Source organism: Rhopalosiphum padi, chromosome 1 (genome assembly GCF_020882245.1).
Source record: "Rhopalosiphum padi isolate XX-2018 chromosome 1, ASM2088224v1, whole genome shotgun sequence".
Lineage (NCBI taxonomy): Eukaryota > Metazoa > Arthropoda > Insecta > Hemiptera > Aphididae > Rhopalosiphum > Rhopalosiphum padi.
The window spans coordinates 44,184,546-44,200,273 of record NC_083597.1 but is presented as its reverse complement, the minus strand read 5'-3'; the positions used below and the strand labels follow the sequence as shown (position 1 = coordinate 44,200,273).

Here is a 15,728-nt window from a genome sequence, read left to right as displayed (position 1 = left end):
TGTTATTAATGTTATTCATCAGAATGTATTACTACATTGTACATATTACATAATTTTACATTTTCTATCCTACCGATTATTTTCTAGTATTAATTAATTTTTTAACATTTATTTTACTACACATAAAATACTAGAACAGTAATCGTCAATAATTATTTTTTATTATAAACGATTAATAGATATTAACAAGCGCTGATCGTTGAAATAGAACTTCATACATGTTAAACACGTGATTTTATCATAATAATATCATTGAAAAAATTGCACAAAATGTTATATATTTCCATAAATTTTTTTATGATTTTTGAATGTAGCTCGTACATATTATTATCTATAATCTCTAAAAGTTCGCTATAAACCTCATTACCTCAATATTATAATATTTGTCTAATTTCTTACTGCATCATACTGTCTTACGCTATACAGATATGCCACATTATCCGCGTCAAAACATGGCCCAACAATTATAGGTATATATATATACGAACGTTTTATTTTGTGACTTGATATATCCGCACCTAATATCGGTCTTGTAATTATTATTAATACATCCCAAATGAATTTTTTATTTTTTTTTTTTTTGTCCGGTTAGATGAAATCAGCCGAATCCCCTCCCCCCTCCACGCGGTGTGTGGATTATAAATTGGTACTGCGATAACCGACCGTGATTGTGACCGTTTAAAACGGTTATATACGGACACGATCGCGAGACGATCCCGCCGCAGTCGCGAATATTATCCGTGCCCGTTCGCATTGATGCGATACGACGGAGCATCCAGTCAGACGCACGTACAGCGATGGCCGATTTCGCTTCGGTTATGCAAAAAGTTGATAAGCCGGGGCCGGGGCCGACGAGCCTCCAGCTGGACGACCTGAGGCTGTACAAGGCCCGGTGGATAATACTGGTCGTGTACATGCTGTACTCCATGGCCAACGCCGTGCACTGGATACAGTACAGCATCATATCCAACATCATGGTGAAGTTCTACGGCGTGTCAAACTTCGCCATAGACACCACGTCCACCATATACATGATCGTGTACGTGCCCCTGGTCGTACCGGCGTCCTGGATTCTTGACCGACTGGTTAGTGCGTTGTATTGCGTTGACATACTGCAGCCGTCGATGACGACTATTGAACACCGGAATCCGAAACTTTGTCACACTTCCGTCCGTGTGCTTACGACAGTGCACCAGTCATTGTACAATAGTATGTCGATAGAAATCTGACGATCGATTGCGATCGTAGACCACGCTGACGACGTTTCCACCCCCTCCCATAAGTTGGTTTTGGACCTTGTGGGGGGGGGGGGGAGAGGGTGAATCTGCAATTAAACGCGCCCCGTAAAACCCGTTGATATAATAATTATACACATTTTATTAGCCGGCAGATCCGAGCGATGTGACATAATTAATATAATCATTTTTAGAACAACCCTCGACACCGTCGCCATAGGAAATTACACATTTTTTAAAATAAACAAATAAATGTAAACGTTGCAGTACTTCACACTAAATTACTTAATCGGTTATTCAGTTCCAGTTTAAAGAGTAAGTTGGCAATAATTGGAAGGTTCGACTCCAGTGTTTCAAATAATATGTTTTCGAATAATTCGTTGGATATGTCTCTTGATTCACGATACTACGGCATAAATGTTCACGTTTTCTGAGTATGTTGTATATGGTGGGCAACATATCTTCTGTAGTGGAGGCTCTTCGCGAGACATAGCAGGTGTATCCGTGCAGTGGGCGAGTAAAGTATGTGATATCTGTTATTCTCCCGCAGAAGAACACGCGTGCGAATGGTCGTTATAGGGAATAGTAGTATTTGTAAAGAGTATATTGAGATTTATTTCGTTTAATAACTTGGATTTTAGTTTTGACATTATTTTAATATCGTGAAAGATGATAAGTGTAATATTTCTACGACAGTGCATCTGTACCGATTGCTTTATTCTTGGTGTCTACCTAGTTTGGCCTTTTCTATACCTTTAATCGGCGAGTAACATATGGTACCGCGATATTATTAATGTTATCAAGCCTCGTTTGATGTAATTACGATGAATAATTTGCTTTACTACATTATTACTCGTTAGGTTTATGCGTGTTAACCGCAGTACTTGTGATTGTGCTCGAGGAGTCGCTTAGGATGATACGTTATCTTCTCGATTTTGAAGTACATGTTCAAAGAGTTGTATAACAGCAGTTGATTCAGCATACACGGCAATATAATATAGCTATGTGTAATTTTGGTCTAAGCTTGTATATATAACTTCCTCATTATTTACAATAGCGATTTCCACATTACTTTCGATTTTGAAGAGTCCGGTATACATTTTTAATATATCTTCCTTGTTAGTATATTTTCAAAGTCTTAGATGTATAAATAAAAACTGACTCAGTTTCTGGATTGATTGTCGAGATTGGTATTAGTATTTATAGGAGTGTAGTCTCGAGGGCGGATACAAGGGAGGAAATCCCCCCCCCCGTTCACAAAAAAGTATTATATATTCCAACAAAGTTTAAGATAATGACCTTTTTTTAGTTGATAACTAACAAATTGCCCCCCCCCCCCCCGTTTAGGACCACTGTATCCGCCCTTGTGTAATATAAATATTGGAGATTTTGCATGTGAGGATACATTTTAATTTTACGTTGTGTCTTTTGACGGTGGCTTATAATAAAGTACATGGTGGACAGTAGATGCAGTTAAAGATGGCATTAAATTTGAGTGCTTTAAGTAGGTACCTAATATTTTGATTGAACTGGACCAAAATTTCTGGTTGACAGATTGTTCCAGCGTTATTAATTTTAACTAAGATTTTTTAAATTATATATTAGATATGATGTATTATAATATTATATTATACTCGTACATAAAAGTAGCTTTCTCTGTCAAAAAGTTATTTTTGCTACGTTCAAACTGAACTTTAAATTTAATAACTGATGCCTAAACAGTAAATTTAAATTTAAATTTTTACACTTTTGACAATTTATTCGTTACAAACATTCATAAATTTTGAAAAATATCGTTAATTTATACTAATATGGTACCATATAGTATAATTCTTAATATATATAATAACCTCCAAATATGCAAAATATCAACTATTATAATAAAATAAATAATTATTGTTTAATAGTTGTGCGTTTTCTAGTAGGAAATATTTGACTTTAAACCCTTTTTAATGGTCGCATTCGTAGAAAAACATTAAAATATTGAAAAACGCATATTAAATAGAATCAGAAACTATGTGATAACACGTGGCTCGTGGCACGTACCATCATGTAAATGAGACTATAGTCCAAATTGCACAAGGACAAACAAACTTTTTAAATGAATTAATTAAATTTTGTCAGGATTATCAATTGACTACACAATATAATTATTAAATTACAAACACTAATTTAATTATAGCTATTGTTTGATAAATGTTTTCTTTATATGTATATTTTCAGCTCAAAAATAATTTAAGTTAAGTATATTATTGTTATATTGCTGTGTAATTATTTAAATAATCTTATATTCCTATGGATATAAAAGTTTCTAAATTCCAATTTCGATTCATATTTAATACTTATATTGTTATAATATATTAATTATACATTAAATGTTCAAAAAGACAAAAATCAATACAAATTTCACTTAGGTACTTGCTGTTAGGTTATGTATTTTACACCAGAAATTATATTTAGTAGAAATCTAAAAAATTGAAAGTATTTCAAAGTTATAAAATAGTTTTTCCAATAACAAATAAACCTAAAACGGATGTTATATATATACAAATAGACTGTATTGTTACACATGTGCTTGTAAGTTGTAATTATATTTTAGGGTCTCAAAGTGACGATGGTGATGGGAGCCGCTGGCACATGTCTGGGCGCGTGGATTAAAGTTCTTTCTGCTGTGCCAGGTCGATTTTTGATAACGCTGCTTGGACAAGGTTTGGTGGCGTGTTCACAAGCATTCATATTGAGTTTACCTTCCAGATTAGCAGCGGTTTGGTTTGGATCAACCGAAGTTTCCACCGCTTGTTCTTTAGGAGTTTTCGGCAACCAGGTAAATGTGTCTTAATCTCTTTCGAGACAGGTATGCATTTGTAAGATACATTATTATATTAATAAAAACCCACGTATAAAATGTATGATACTCAAAACTAAATTATTTTATTTTATAATAAAGAATATTATTTTTCGTAGTATTATGGATGGTAATTCTATTATAAACTAAACAAATAATGGTAAAAACAGTTTAGAATACTGACAGCTTAGATAAATATTTATAGTCGTAGTTGTTGTGGTGTAATCATACTACAGTACCGCACATCAATCACTCTTGACTTGTCAAATATTCATAAATACAGGGTGGTATGGGTCGTCGTGTTTTTAGTGAACTTGATAATATTTAGAAACAAGGTGAAAAATACAGTAACACACACTCTATAAATATTAAGTATTGTATTAAGTAGGTACTATATTCGTATAACAATTATATGGGAAATAACATAGACACATAGTTACCTCGTATGCTCAACAAAAATGTGCCATTAATATTACACCTATAAATATTCGATTATTTCGTCGGGATCAATAACCTTTTCTACATATAAACGGACTAAATATCTACGAAATATATCAAAATAATATTACATGATAAAATGACAAGGCCATAGATTAATTAATTTTATATTTATTATTAATCTATAATTCAACAAATAAAATTTTTGAGTATAGTATATAATAACCAATACCTATCCTGCAAGAATTATATTTTAAAAATGTACTTCTTAATTTTTTTTTATTTTTAAAATGTCCACTATTCTTTGAATTGGATACAAAATATATCTAAAGTCATAATTAATAATATTACCAATAATGGTTAATTTCAACAATTATAATACCACCACTTAGTCGGAACTATTCATAACGTTGTGAAGCAATATTTGGCTCAGTTTAGTTTGACAAGTAATAAAAAAATCATTAATTTCATTCACAATATAAAAAATATTCTATCTGTTCATAAAAAAAGTCGGGGAAGTTGTACTGCTGTGTAGTTATAAATATCGAGTGTACCTCTTCATTGAGTAGGTCACTGTAATGGATGGTTGTAGCCTTGTAGGACACTGCAGTACGATCACATAGAAAAAATGAAAACCTCAGACATATTGTATTATTATAGGTAGTAACACAACAATCAACGTAGCGGTCAATTTATACTATTTTAAGTTTTTTAGTTTTCAGGTAGAAAAAAATAAATGCATTTTACATAATTTATTATTACACATTTAAGTAGATAGGTAACCATATAGTGTTATTGTAGATTTCTAACAGAAATAAATAAATAGTTATTAATATCATAAGATAATAATATATATATATATACATATTATAAATACTTAAAATTATTGGTTTTTAAAAATGATGAGTTTGTGTGAACAATAAAACTGTGAATCATATAAACTTGAGTATGCACTAAGTTTTGTAATAGTTTTATTTTTGTGCTATGTACAGGCTTTGTGTATTTTTGAAATATTCACTATCAATTTCAAGTCATGTATAAATAGTAATATTTATAGGATAAAGTTTTGAACAATTTAATCTTATCTCATCTTGTAAAAAAGTTTTCCTGGCTTATTTTTACGTACAAAACAAGTGTCCGCTATCAATTATTATCAAATTATTTTTACCGTACAAAGTGTCTGTGATATGCAAATCAAACAATAAACAGTTTTTACAAAAGTTTACCGTAATGGATACGTTAAATTCGAATTCAATGAAGAATCACTGTAAACGATGATACATTTTTATTTTATTCCTATTATATTAAATTAATTTTAAAAAAACATTCATATAATATATTAAATAATAAATAATTTAATTTAATTTTAAATTTATAGAACTTACTAGATCCAAAATTTCTGATGGTCTCGATTTTAATTTTGTCAAGCTAATTATTTTAATTTTAATTCAACATTTCAACAACTAAAACTAGTACCTATCTAGTAGTTCTTGCTTTTGTATAGTTTACAAATCAATGGACCAGTGATCCAACTTTTTTTAATTGAATATAAATTGCATTTCAATTTAATTGATTGTTTACTTAAAAAATTCCATATTATAAAAATAAGTTATTTATCAATTATTCAAATGAGAATTATATTCGTAGATTGTGAAAAAAATGAATTATCCGTTGTCATTCAAATGGCTAAATAAAATTAGTAACTAATTAGTAACCTTTCTTGATTTAAATTAACTAATTATACTTCTTTATAATTATAACACGCGTGTAATTTAATCGTCTAGGTTATTTATTTTTAATTAATATGTATTACAGAGTATAAAAATTCAATGAAATAAAGATAAAATATTTAGTTACTCTGTTATTGTAGACCTTTGACATGTACACAAATATTATGCTGCGAGCGAGCACAAGCAAAATAACATCCTGTTTATCTAATCTAGTAAATATTTGATTAATTACACTACAAATTATAACAAATTGAAAGTAAAGGTACCATTTGCTACTTACATTATTTCTTGACTTTACTACATTATCTTCCAGTACCATTATGTAGTTATATTTGTATAAAGGAACCTTTGACAGGATGTTACCAATATCCATAATTTGTGTTAACGACATTGCCCTCGTAACGGTAATGTATATCTGGTTAAATTAGGTCCATTTATATTAAGCCATGAATAGGGGGACAGTTTATAGAAATGGGTCCACATAGCTATAATAGGAGCACCTAAGCCGCACTACCGTATATCAATAACAAAACCATAAAATGTGAAAAGCAATACATTTGTATTAAATGCATGTGTGGTTGCCTATTAATATTTAATTTTGTCATCGACTTAGAATTATAATATGAAAATATCATTAAATTAAAGAAATTCAAAATATTTTTTAACTGTTTTATTTATTTATACCTGTAGCATATTAATTTTTATATGACATAAGATTTCAACTTTTCTATGGATAAGTTAAAGTTGATCTCATAGACCTTTGATTTATTTATATTCATCATTAAACCGACTATAGGTTCAAATCTTGTAAATCGCGCGTAAAAGAACAACCAATAAAAAATCAACTTTTAAAAGTTTTTATTACATTATTGATTAATATATAATAGATATGTTTAATTAAACAACAATTACTCGTGCGTAAGTTTATTTCAAAGTGAACAGGGGTGAAAAAAAAATTTAACGCAAAACCATATTTAGTTTTATTGTTATCATTCAAAAATAAATAACAATAAAGATTTTTCACAAAATATTCTGATTATTTTTGTGCTATATTTTATAGAAATTTTAAATGTACAGCTATTTTTTTTTTCGATTTATGTGTGATGACATTTTTTTTTGTATAAGTAAAATTTAATTCGAGATTCTTTGTAATTTGCTCATTTATGTATATGATGGAAAATATGAAAAATATACAATATTACAAATGTATTTATATAATTTAATCATATATTGTTCTTACTGCCGTTCACAAAATATACTGGAAATCCATACGTACATTTTCCTTTTAAACACATTTGAAATTGAAATTTGATAAAACTGTATGTATAGACGAACATTAATTAATTAACAATTATTGTTATTTCTATGTATGTAATTCAGCTATTTGAAAGCTATTTAGGTACATACAAGTTTTAATATAAATAAAATATAATGTAGGTAATATTATAAACTACCTACAACTTGTGTGTATATATAGTTTTATAATATAATAATAACTAAGTAACTAAACTTATTGGTCAGAATTTAATCTATTCCATATTTTTTTTTTAGCTAGGAGCAGCTCTAGGATTCCTAATTCCACCAATGATAGTGCAGGATAGCGATAACTTAGATGAAATAGGATATGATTTATGGAAAATGTTTATATCTTTCGCTATTTTGAATACTGTAGTATTCTTTTTAGTTATTTGGAGTAAGTATTATACACTGATATGTGTGAATTTAAAACTAAAAAAAAATAATTATTGACTATTGTTGAGTAAACGTTTTCAAATTGAATAATTTATTGATATTGTCTTACGCCTGATACAATCGTTATATTATTCAGTCATACAAGCCGAACCACAAATAGCACCAAGTAATGCCCAAGTTGTACAAAGGAAAAAAAGAGACGACCCAGCAATATTACAAGACGTATTCATGAGCTCGGTTAAAGAATTGTTAAAAAACAATGGTTACATTTTATTACTTATATCGTATGGTATTAATGTTGGTGCGTTTTTTGCTATATCAACTTTGCTCAACCAATTCATTTTACTCTATTTTCCGGTAAGTAAACTAAAATTAAAAAACAAATCATATGATGCATTTATTATTTGATTTAAGGGTCACGAAGAAGATGTTGGACGAATTGGCCTCACGTTAGTGTTATGTGGCCTAGGCGGTTCGATTATATGTGGCTACATTCTAGATAAAACACATCTCTATAAGTAAGTACTTATTATATAAACTAATATAGGTAACATTTTATCTAACATATTTATATCGTATTCTAAGACTATAATATTTACAATTAATAATATTATGTAGGTACCTAGTATAATAATTACTCGATAACATTTAATCATAAATTAACCTCTGTACAGTGTACATGTCCTAACCTCACGTCATGATAATTTATCATTAAAAATCAACAACTCCTGAGAAATCAAAATATTAAAAATAATTAGTTATTATAATTAATTATTTATAATTGTATAACGACCGCCTTTGAATAATAAATAATGCTTAAAAAGAACTCGTTTTAACAAGCAATAGAAAACTTATTATACATAAATTGCATGGTTTTTTAATAATTATATAAAATCAAAACTATATAAATTAATTAGTAATTTTATTAAATTAATTTACTCTTCTATTTTTTCACCTGGTTATCTGTTTGATGTTGATAGAAGATTAATTTCAACATTAAATGTTGGTCTACATTATCCTAAAACATATATAATATATAATATATTCATTAGATCACCGCCACTGATGGTAAGTGATATGTACAAACAGGTAAGTGATAAATTTGAAAAAAAAATTGAATTTAATACATTGTAATAATGTAAAATGTATTAATAATAAAAAATAATAAATAATAGTGTTATATAGTTATAATAAATTTATAATAATAATAATAAAAATAAATTTCTTAAGTAGTCACTACTCAAAAAAGACACAAAAAAAAATATCATTGTAAAACCAATACATTACAATTTACATTCTTCACTTCACTCATAATCTTAAAGTACTTACCTATTATTATCACATATTTTTAATAAGCACTTATTATTGCCACTTTTATCTTGTACCTTTAAATTGAATAACATTTAATCTGTTTTGAATATATCGGTTTTGTGTTACATAAACTAAATAATATTCAAAATTTAAAACGTAAAATTACTTATTGTACATTTTTACTTACAAAATGAAAATTTAATTCAAAGTTCTTTGCGTAATATTTTTAAAATTTTAACTATGAAATAATAGTAAAGGTACCATTAATTTATATTTTTTAATTTTTAATAACCATGATTATTTTTTTGAAGAGTACCCCAGTACCCATAGTATACTTTTATATTGTACCTATGTCCTATAGGTACTATAATACATGTCTATATTATTATATCATTATTCAATTTTCACAGATTTTATTTAAGAAGACAGACCAATTTCAATATATTCAACTGTTACTCAAACGATTAACAGAATAAATTAAATAAATCGATGTACTCGCATTGATATTTGATTGGTACCTTTTTAATTTAATATTAATAAATTATCGTTAATATAAACTATCATAACAATTGTATTTTAAAATATTTTATTTACTCAAATATAAACAAAAGCTATAATTAAATATGTATTTATCAGTAACTCGTGAGCAATTATGTATACTTCTCACACATCAACGAATTAAAGAATATTTTACATTTTTGCGATAAATATTTGTCAAATAATCACTCAAACGACTTATTAAAATGTTCACCTAAGTAACCTATAAGTAAAACAATAATATATTCAATGTAATATTCTTTTTTAAATCTCTTATCTTTGACTTTTGTGGTTTTTATTTATAGATGTTTGGCGCCATAGTATATCTGGCATAATTGACATAATATGTCTTATATAGATATTATCTAGCGCACACTGCATACCTCATCTTAACATCGCTAATCCAACATAGATGTTACCTTTACATTTTATTAATTGCGCAGTATATTTTAACTCTATATAATAACTAAAAAATAAAACATTTTAATCTACGATTCGTGTTTACAGAGAGACGACCCTGGTGGTTTATGGCAGTACTTTGATCTCTATGTTGATCTATACGTTCAGTCTGTCACATGGTCAATCTATTTGGATAATATACATTACGGCTTCATTATTAGGGTGAGTTTGGATGCCAAAGATAATATTTCGCTATGATTGTGTTGTATCTTAAACAATCAAGTACAACAGTAAAAATATTATCGTGTCATAGGTGACACATATGACATATCAGAGAGTGATATAGTGATCAGAACTTCCCTGCAAGTTTTTATTTTTCAATTAAAATATTATCTAATATCTATTTTAATAAGTAATATGTATTATATTTGATTGGGTTATGGTGTTTTTATAAAAATACAAAATAATGCGTATCATTAAAAAAAAATAATAAAATATGATATTTAATGCTAAAGAGCAAAATTGTTTTCGGAGAATACTAAAAATTGAAACATTGGTATAATTTTTCTTCTTAAAATGAGTATGGAAGTATCTACTTAACAATATTAAGTTAAAATTATTTATTTATTTTTTAATATTGCTTTATGGAGCAAAGGTATCTGATACCAGAAATAAATATTAATCAATAGCTAGGTAAACCATGTAAATGTGATTGTTCAAATGTTTGAATGTTATATAGTAATATTATTGAATTATTATTAATGTTCATTCATTCGTTTGTTAATAGGTAAGGAATTCGGTCCAAAGCATGTATGAGGTCTTATCTATACGTATTTTAATTTGTACGATAGGAAATAGCTACAAGTATAAAACATTATAACATTGTTTCATGGTATATTACTCAGTGGTATTACCGTCGTGATAAACACCACGTGGTCTCATGGATTTTGATGTAGCATTTAACTTAATATTTTATACTCTTATTTAAAATTTATTAAAATGATACATCTAAACGTTTGATTGAAGTTAGAACTACCTGTAACAAAATCAAAAATTCAATATAATTGTATATTTTCCATCATTTTATGTTCATAATATTTTTTATGGTTTTTAGAATTTTATAAGTTTTATAGTTAAGGACATTTAGGTTTGATTTAAAATTTGAATATGTCTGTTCATCTTCAATAACCAAAGCTCATAACATCACTACTTATAAGTAGGGTTCGGATTCAAAGGGAAATGATTTATTTTCTTTCTTTTTTAACAATGATAAAAAACAAGTCTTAAATAAAAATGTATTTCATTTAATTTCCAATGTAACATTAATTTTGCTTTTATTTTCCTATAAATCCTGTTTTTGTTTTTTTTTTTAATAGTTTTATACATATTTTTGATACAAATTGATAAAAGCTTGTTTAGTATACGTCAAAATATGCTTAAAATTTCCTTTATTATTGCTGTAAATGTATTCAACAAAGTTAATTTAGCATTTATCAAAGTACCTACACTACTTATAGATTAAAATGTGTTCTTGGTGGTTAGGCCGTAGATTTAAAATTGCTTATTAGGCCACATTCGTCAAACACGGTTTAGTTCTTTTAGTTTTTACCATATTTTTTATATTATCGTTTAGATTAAGAATAGGAAAATATCAAAAAAATCATCATGATTTTAATTAGAGAAACAGCAATCGATGATGATTTAAAAAATTATATTTTATATCAAAAATTATGTATAAAATACGTACCAATAAATTCGATTAACGTCAAAAGATAATTTTCTATGAATAAAAATAGAAAATAAAAATAAAAAGTCGAAACTGTCAATGGTTTCCGAAGGCAGTTTATTTAAATATACGCTTAAACTTTTTTATACAAATTAGTTCATTTTGCGGAAGCATATTAAATTTGTTAGTACATTTTTTAATTGCTTTTTTATATAATATTAAATGATTATTTTGCCTTTTTCACATTTTAAACGCTTTTTCTATTGTTTATATTGTCTTTAAATACAAACCCCACTTGTAAGTTTAAAAGTGCAAAACATTAGACTATCCGTTTAAAATCATATTATAAATGACAATTTTACTATTACCTATATAAAATCAAATCTTTCTATAATATAATATATATATACCTACCTAAGTACGTACATTGTACAATGTAAATATAAGTATAACATTTTTGACCGTTCACGATATATAGGTTGTTTATGACTGGATATCTACCCGTTGGGTACGAGTTGGCCATCGAGTTGACGTACCCAATTCCCGAAGGCACGTCCAGCGGCCTATTGAACGGAGGTACTCAACTGATTGGATTCATCCTGACATCGATTTATAGCTGGGTGTTCAGCACCATGGGCGATTTGGCGGCCAACATGATGATCGTCGGATTACTGACGTTCGGGTTCTTGTTGACCATATTCATACCGACTGACCTGAAGAGGCAGGCCGCACACAAAGCGATCGAAGACAAACAAAAATTGGGATTTGGACTTTGAATAATTTAATGTTTTATTATATTAGGTATATATTATTATATCATACGTAAAATATTTATTTATTACGGTCTCCGTTGTTTCTTCTATTGTTACCGGTTCAATTTATTGATGTATTCTATTTATTTTTAATTATTTTATTATTATATATTATAATACTGTGTACATATATGATATATTATTGTTATAAATTTATGACAAATAAACATGTGCATACAAACGTGCTCGCGATCGCGGACAACCATCACGGTTTCCTGCACCGAATTCATCGAGCAGATATTATATTATAATATATAGAATACAAACGTCGATGTTTAAATCAATAAATATATTATTTTATACAAAGCTGGTATCCACTATCCGTGGCACTATAGGTATCGTTTCATTTTCGGTTGCTCCCTTCCCTTCACTCTTTATCGTCCTACACACTACTCGTTTGTACGACCTCTAAATCCAAAAATTACTGAAATTCTTCGAATTGTTAACGTTTTTAATCTTCAAACATGTTTTGGATAACCCGATCAGAGGGTTAAGATTTTTTTTTAGTTGAAAAAATAAAACTAGGTGTTTTAGAAATCAAATAATACTTATAATATTATTTGTATAGTATTTATATACAAATCTGAATAGTTTACTAACACGGCTATTGATTTTAAATGTTACACAATAGGTCAATAGATACACATATTATTCTACAAGTATAGGTTTATACTAATACTATGCTATTATATATTACCTACCTATATCATATGTAATAGTAACTAATTTAAGTGTACCTAATTATGTAATAAAATATAAGTAGTATCTTACTATAATAATTATTGATAATTATTAAAATTTAGAAATGAGAGATGTAAAATAATAAGATAGTTGTATTTTTAATGCACAACTTAATTTATCTAAAGTACAGATTAAAATATATAATACATTGTAAATGTTTATAAAGAATAAAATATTTACTTTATATACATATTTATTAATAATTAAGCAATAAATTGTACATTTATTTTTTATAATTATTAATTAATGCATATTTATTTTATAAATATTTTTTTAGCATATTCTGTTGCAATAGCTACAAAGTGTAAGACCACACAGACAGATATGTATTACACATTGAATGCGCGTGTTTCAGTAGCTATCAATAAGTATCAAAAAGAAAAGTTGGTTTCTAAAATAAGCAAAGTACTAAAGTGAATACTTAAATGAGACTTTGTAAAAGACAATATGATCCGGTTGTTGTTTAATACAGAAATTCCCGATTTTTTTTTTTTGTCACGGAACTCTATAATTGATTATATTTCCTAGCGGAACCCTAGTTTGATAACAAAAAATGATTACATTATAGTATTTATATTTTTATGTTTGATTTAAAAAAAAAAACAGTTTTATTTAGTTCTTGGACGGAACGTGGAACCCTTATGGCCCTTCCACGGAACTCCAGAGTTTGGAAAGTCCCGCGACCCAAATAATACACTGTATCTGTATGATGACTAGTTGACAGTACTCATGCTGGATGCTGGAAATAATTGTCTTAAATTGTTACATTACTCTGAGTGTTTAAGAATGTTAAATACTAATCTGCGTTAGTAAACGTTCAATAATATAGTTAGTTAAACAGCATGTTAATTCATTTGATCCGTACTTTGTCAACCGTGCTCCACAACTGGATCACAACAATTCTGCAACAAAATATTATACCTACATAAAAAGTAAAAAGTATTTCAAGTTTCGATGTTTATTATACCCAATAAATAATAATTCTACGATTAAGTATTGTCAGAAGAAACAATTAATGATACATTTGAAAATATGGCATTTTAAGAACTAATAACTATTAAAAAAAAATTCTTATTTCTAAATTTATCAAATATTTTCAAAAAAAATTATTGGCGCATGTAAAGTACATCAATATTTAATATTACTTAATTTATAGATATTTTACGAATTTTGTGTCAAAACTCAAAAGCATTATTTTATCTGAAATCTGGATGTCTATAATTTAATTAGTATACAAGTTCACTAGGTATGAATATTTTTTTATACTATATTTTTTAATAACTTATTCTTATTGTATGTATATGTGGCCAATGTAGTAAATTTGGGTAATGATGATATTCACTAGTCAATTCATATAATCCCTGGGCAAGTTAGCCATTATCTATAGTGAACATAATATATTTATGACATTGACTTTATAGATCAGATTGTGTTATAATTTGATAGATTGGCTAGTCATTATAACATTTCCGATCGTTTTGTAGCCAATAATGTTATCTTTTATGGTTTTAATATTCACATAAAGATTAGGTACCTGCCTTGTAGTAAACATTATCTTCAAGTCAAAAAGTGCACCAGCAAACCAAGGCACAGCCAAAACCAAGGGAGTCAGTAGAACGAGTGAATCGCGATTTTAAAGACATTTTGACAACATCGATGGCTGTAAATAATTCTAAAAACTTGCCATCAGGAATAAAATTTGTTTAATTTATAAAAAATCGGGCTTTTCATTCAATTTGTGAAATTAATTATTGAAAAATGTAAATTAAATGTTGTATGAAAATAATTTAAAAATAGAAAAATTGGGCTTTAACTAAGTTAAATAACTTAAGCTATATTTAAAAAATCCTTAGTAATAATTATTTATAATAAAATATATAGTATGTCCCCATATTAATTTAAAATTTTTATAGTTAAAATATATAAGTAGATTGTAACATTAATAATGTTTTTAACTTTTAACTATTAAATATTAACTTATAATTAGAGACGTTAGAGTGCTGATTTTTATGTAATTTAGGACATTTAGGTATCATTTGCCTTTTTACATTTTTGAATTTTCGGTGTTCTGTAAGAATTGGTATTCCAGTCAGTTGAATTTCCGCTTATTGCATTATTTCTTTATTTTTTATTTCATGAAATCGCTAAAATTTAAAACAAGAAGATATTGAAAATATTCTTAATCTTCTTGAAATAGTCAACAATGAGCCAAACTCAGAGTTCCACTTTATAATTCAAATTAATTATTTAAATAATTGAATA

General features: G+C 27.5%; 1 protein-coding gene across 1 annotated transcript; it reads left to right on the top strand.

Moving 5' to 3' along the window:
- Nucleotides 1–675: 675 nt before the first annotated feature.
- LOC132917435 (heme transporter FLVCR2-like) lies at nt 676–13,031 on the top strand. The gene is made up of 7 exons (XM_060978173.1): nt 676–1,085; nt 3,835–4,059; nt 7,800–7,941; nt 8,077–8,297; nt 8,355–8,458; nt 10,296–10,409; nt 12,392–13,031. Exons 1-7 carry the CDS (start codon nt 798–800, stop codon nt 12,687–12,689), a joined length of 1,392 nt encoding a protein of 463 aa, XP_060834156.1. The 5' UTR covers nt 676–797; the 3' UTR covers nt 12,690–13,031.
- The last annotated feature ends 2,697 nt before the right edge of the window (nt 13,032–15,728 follow it).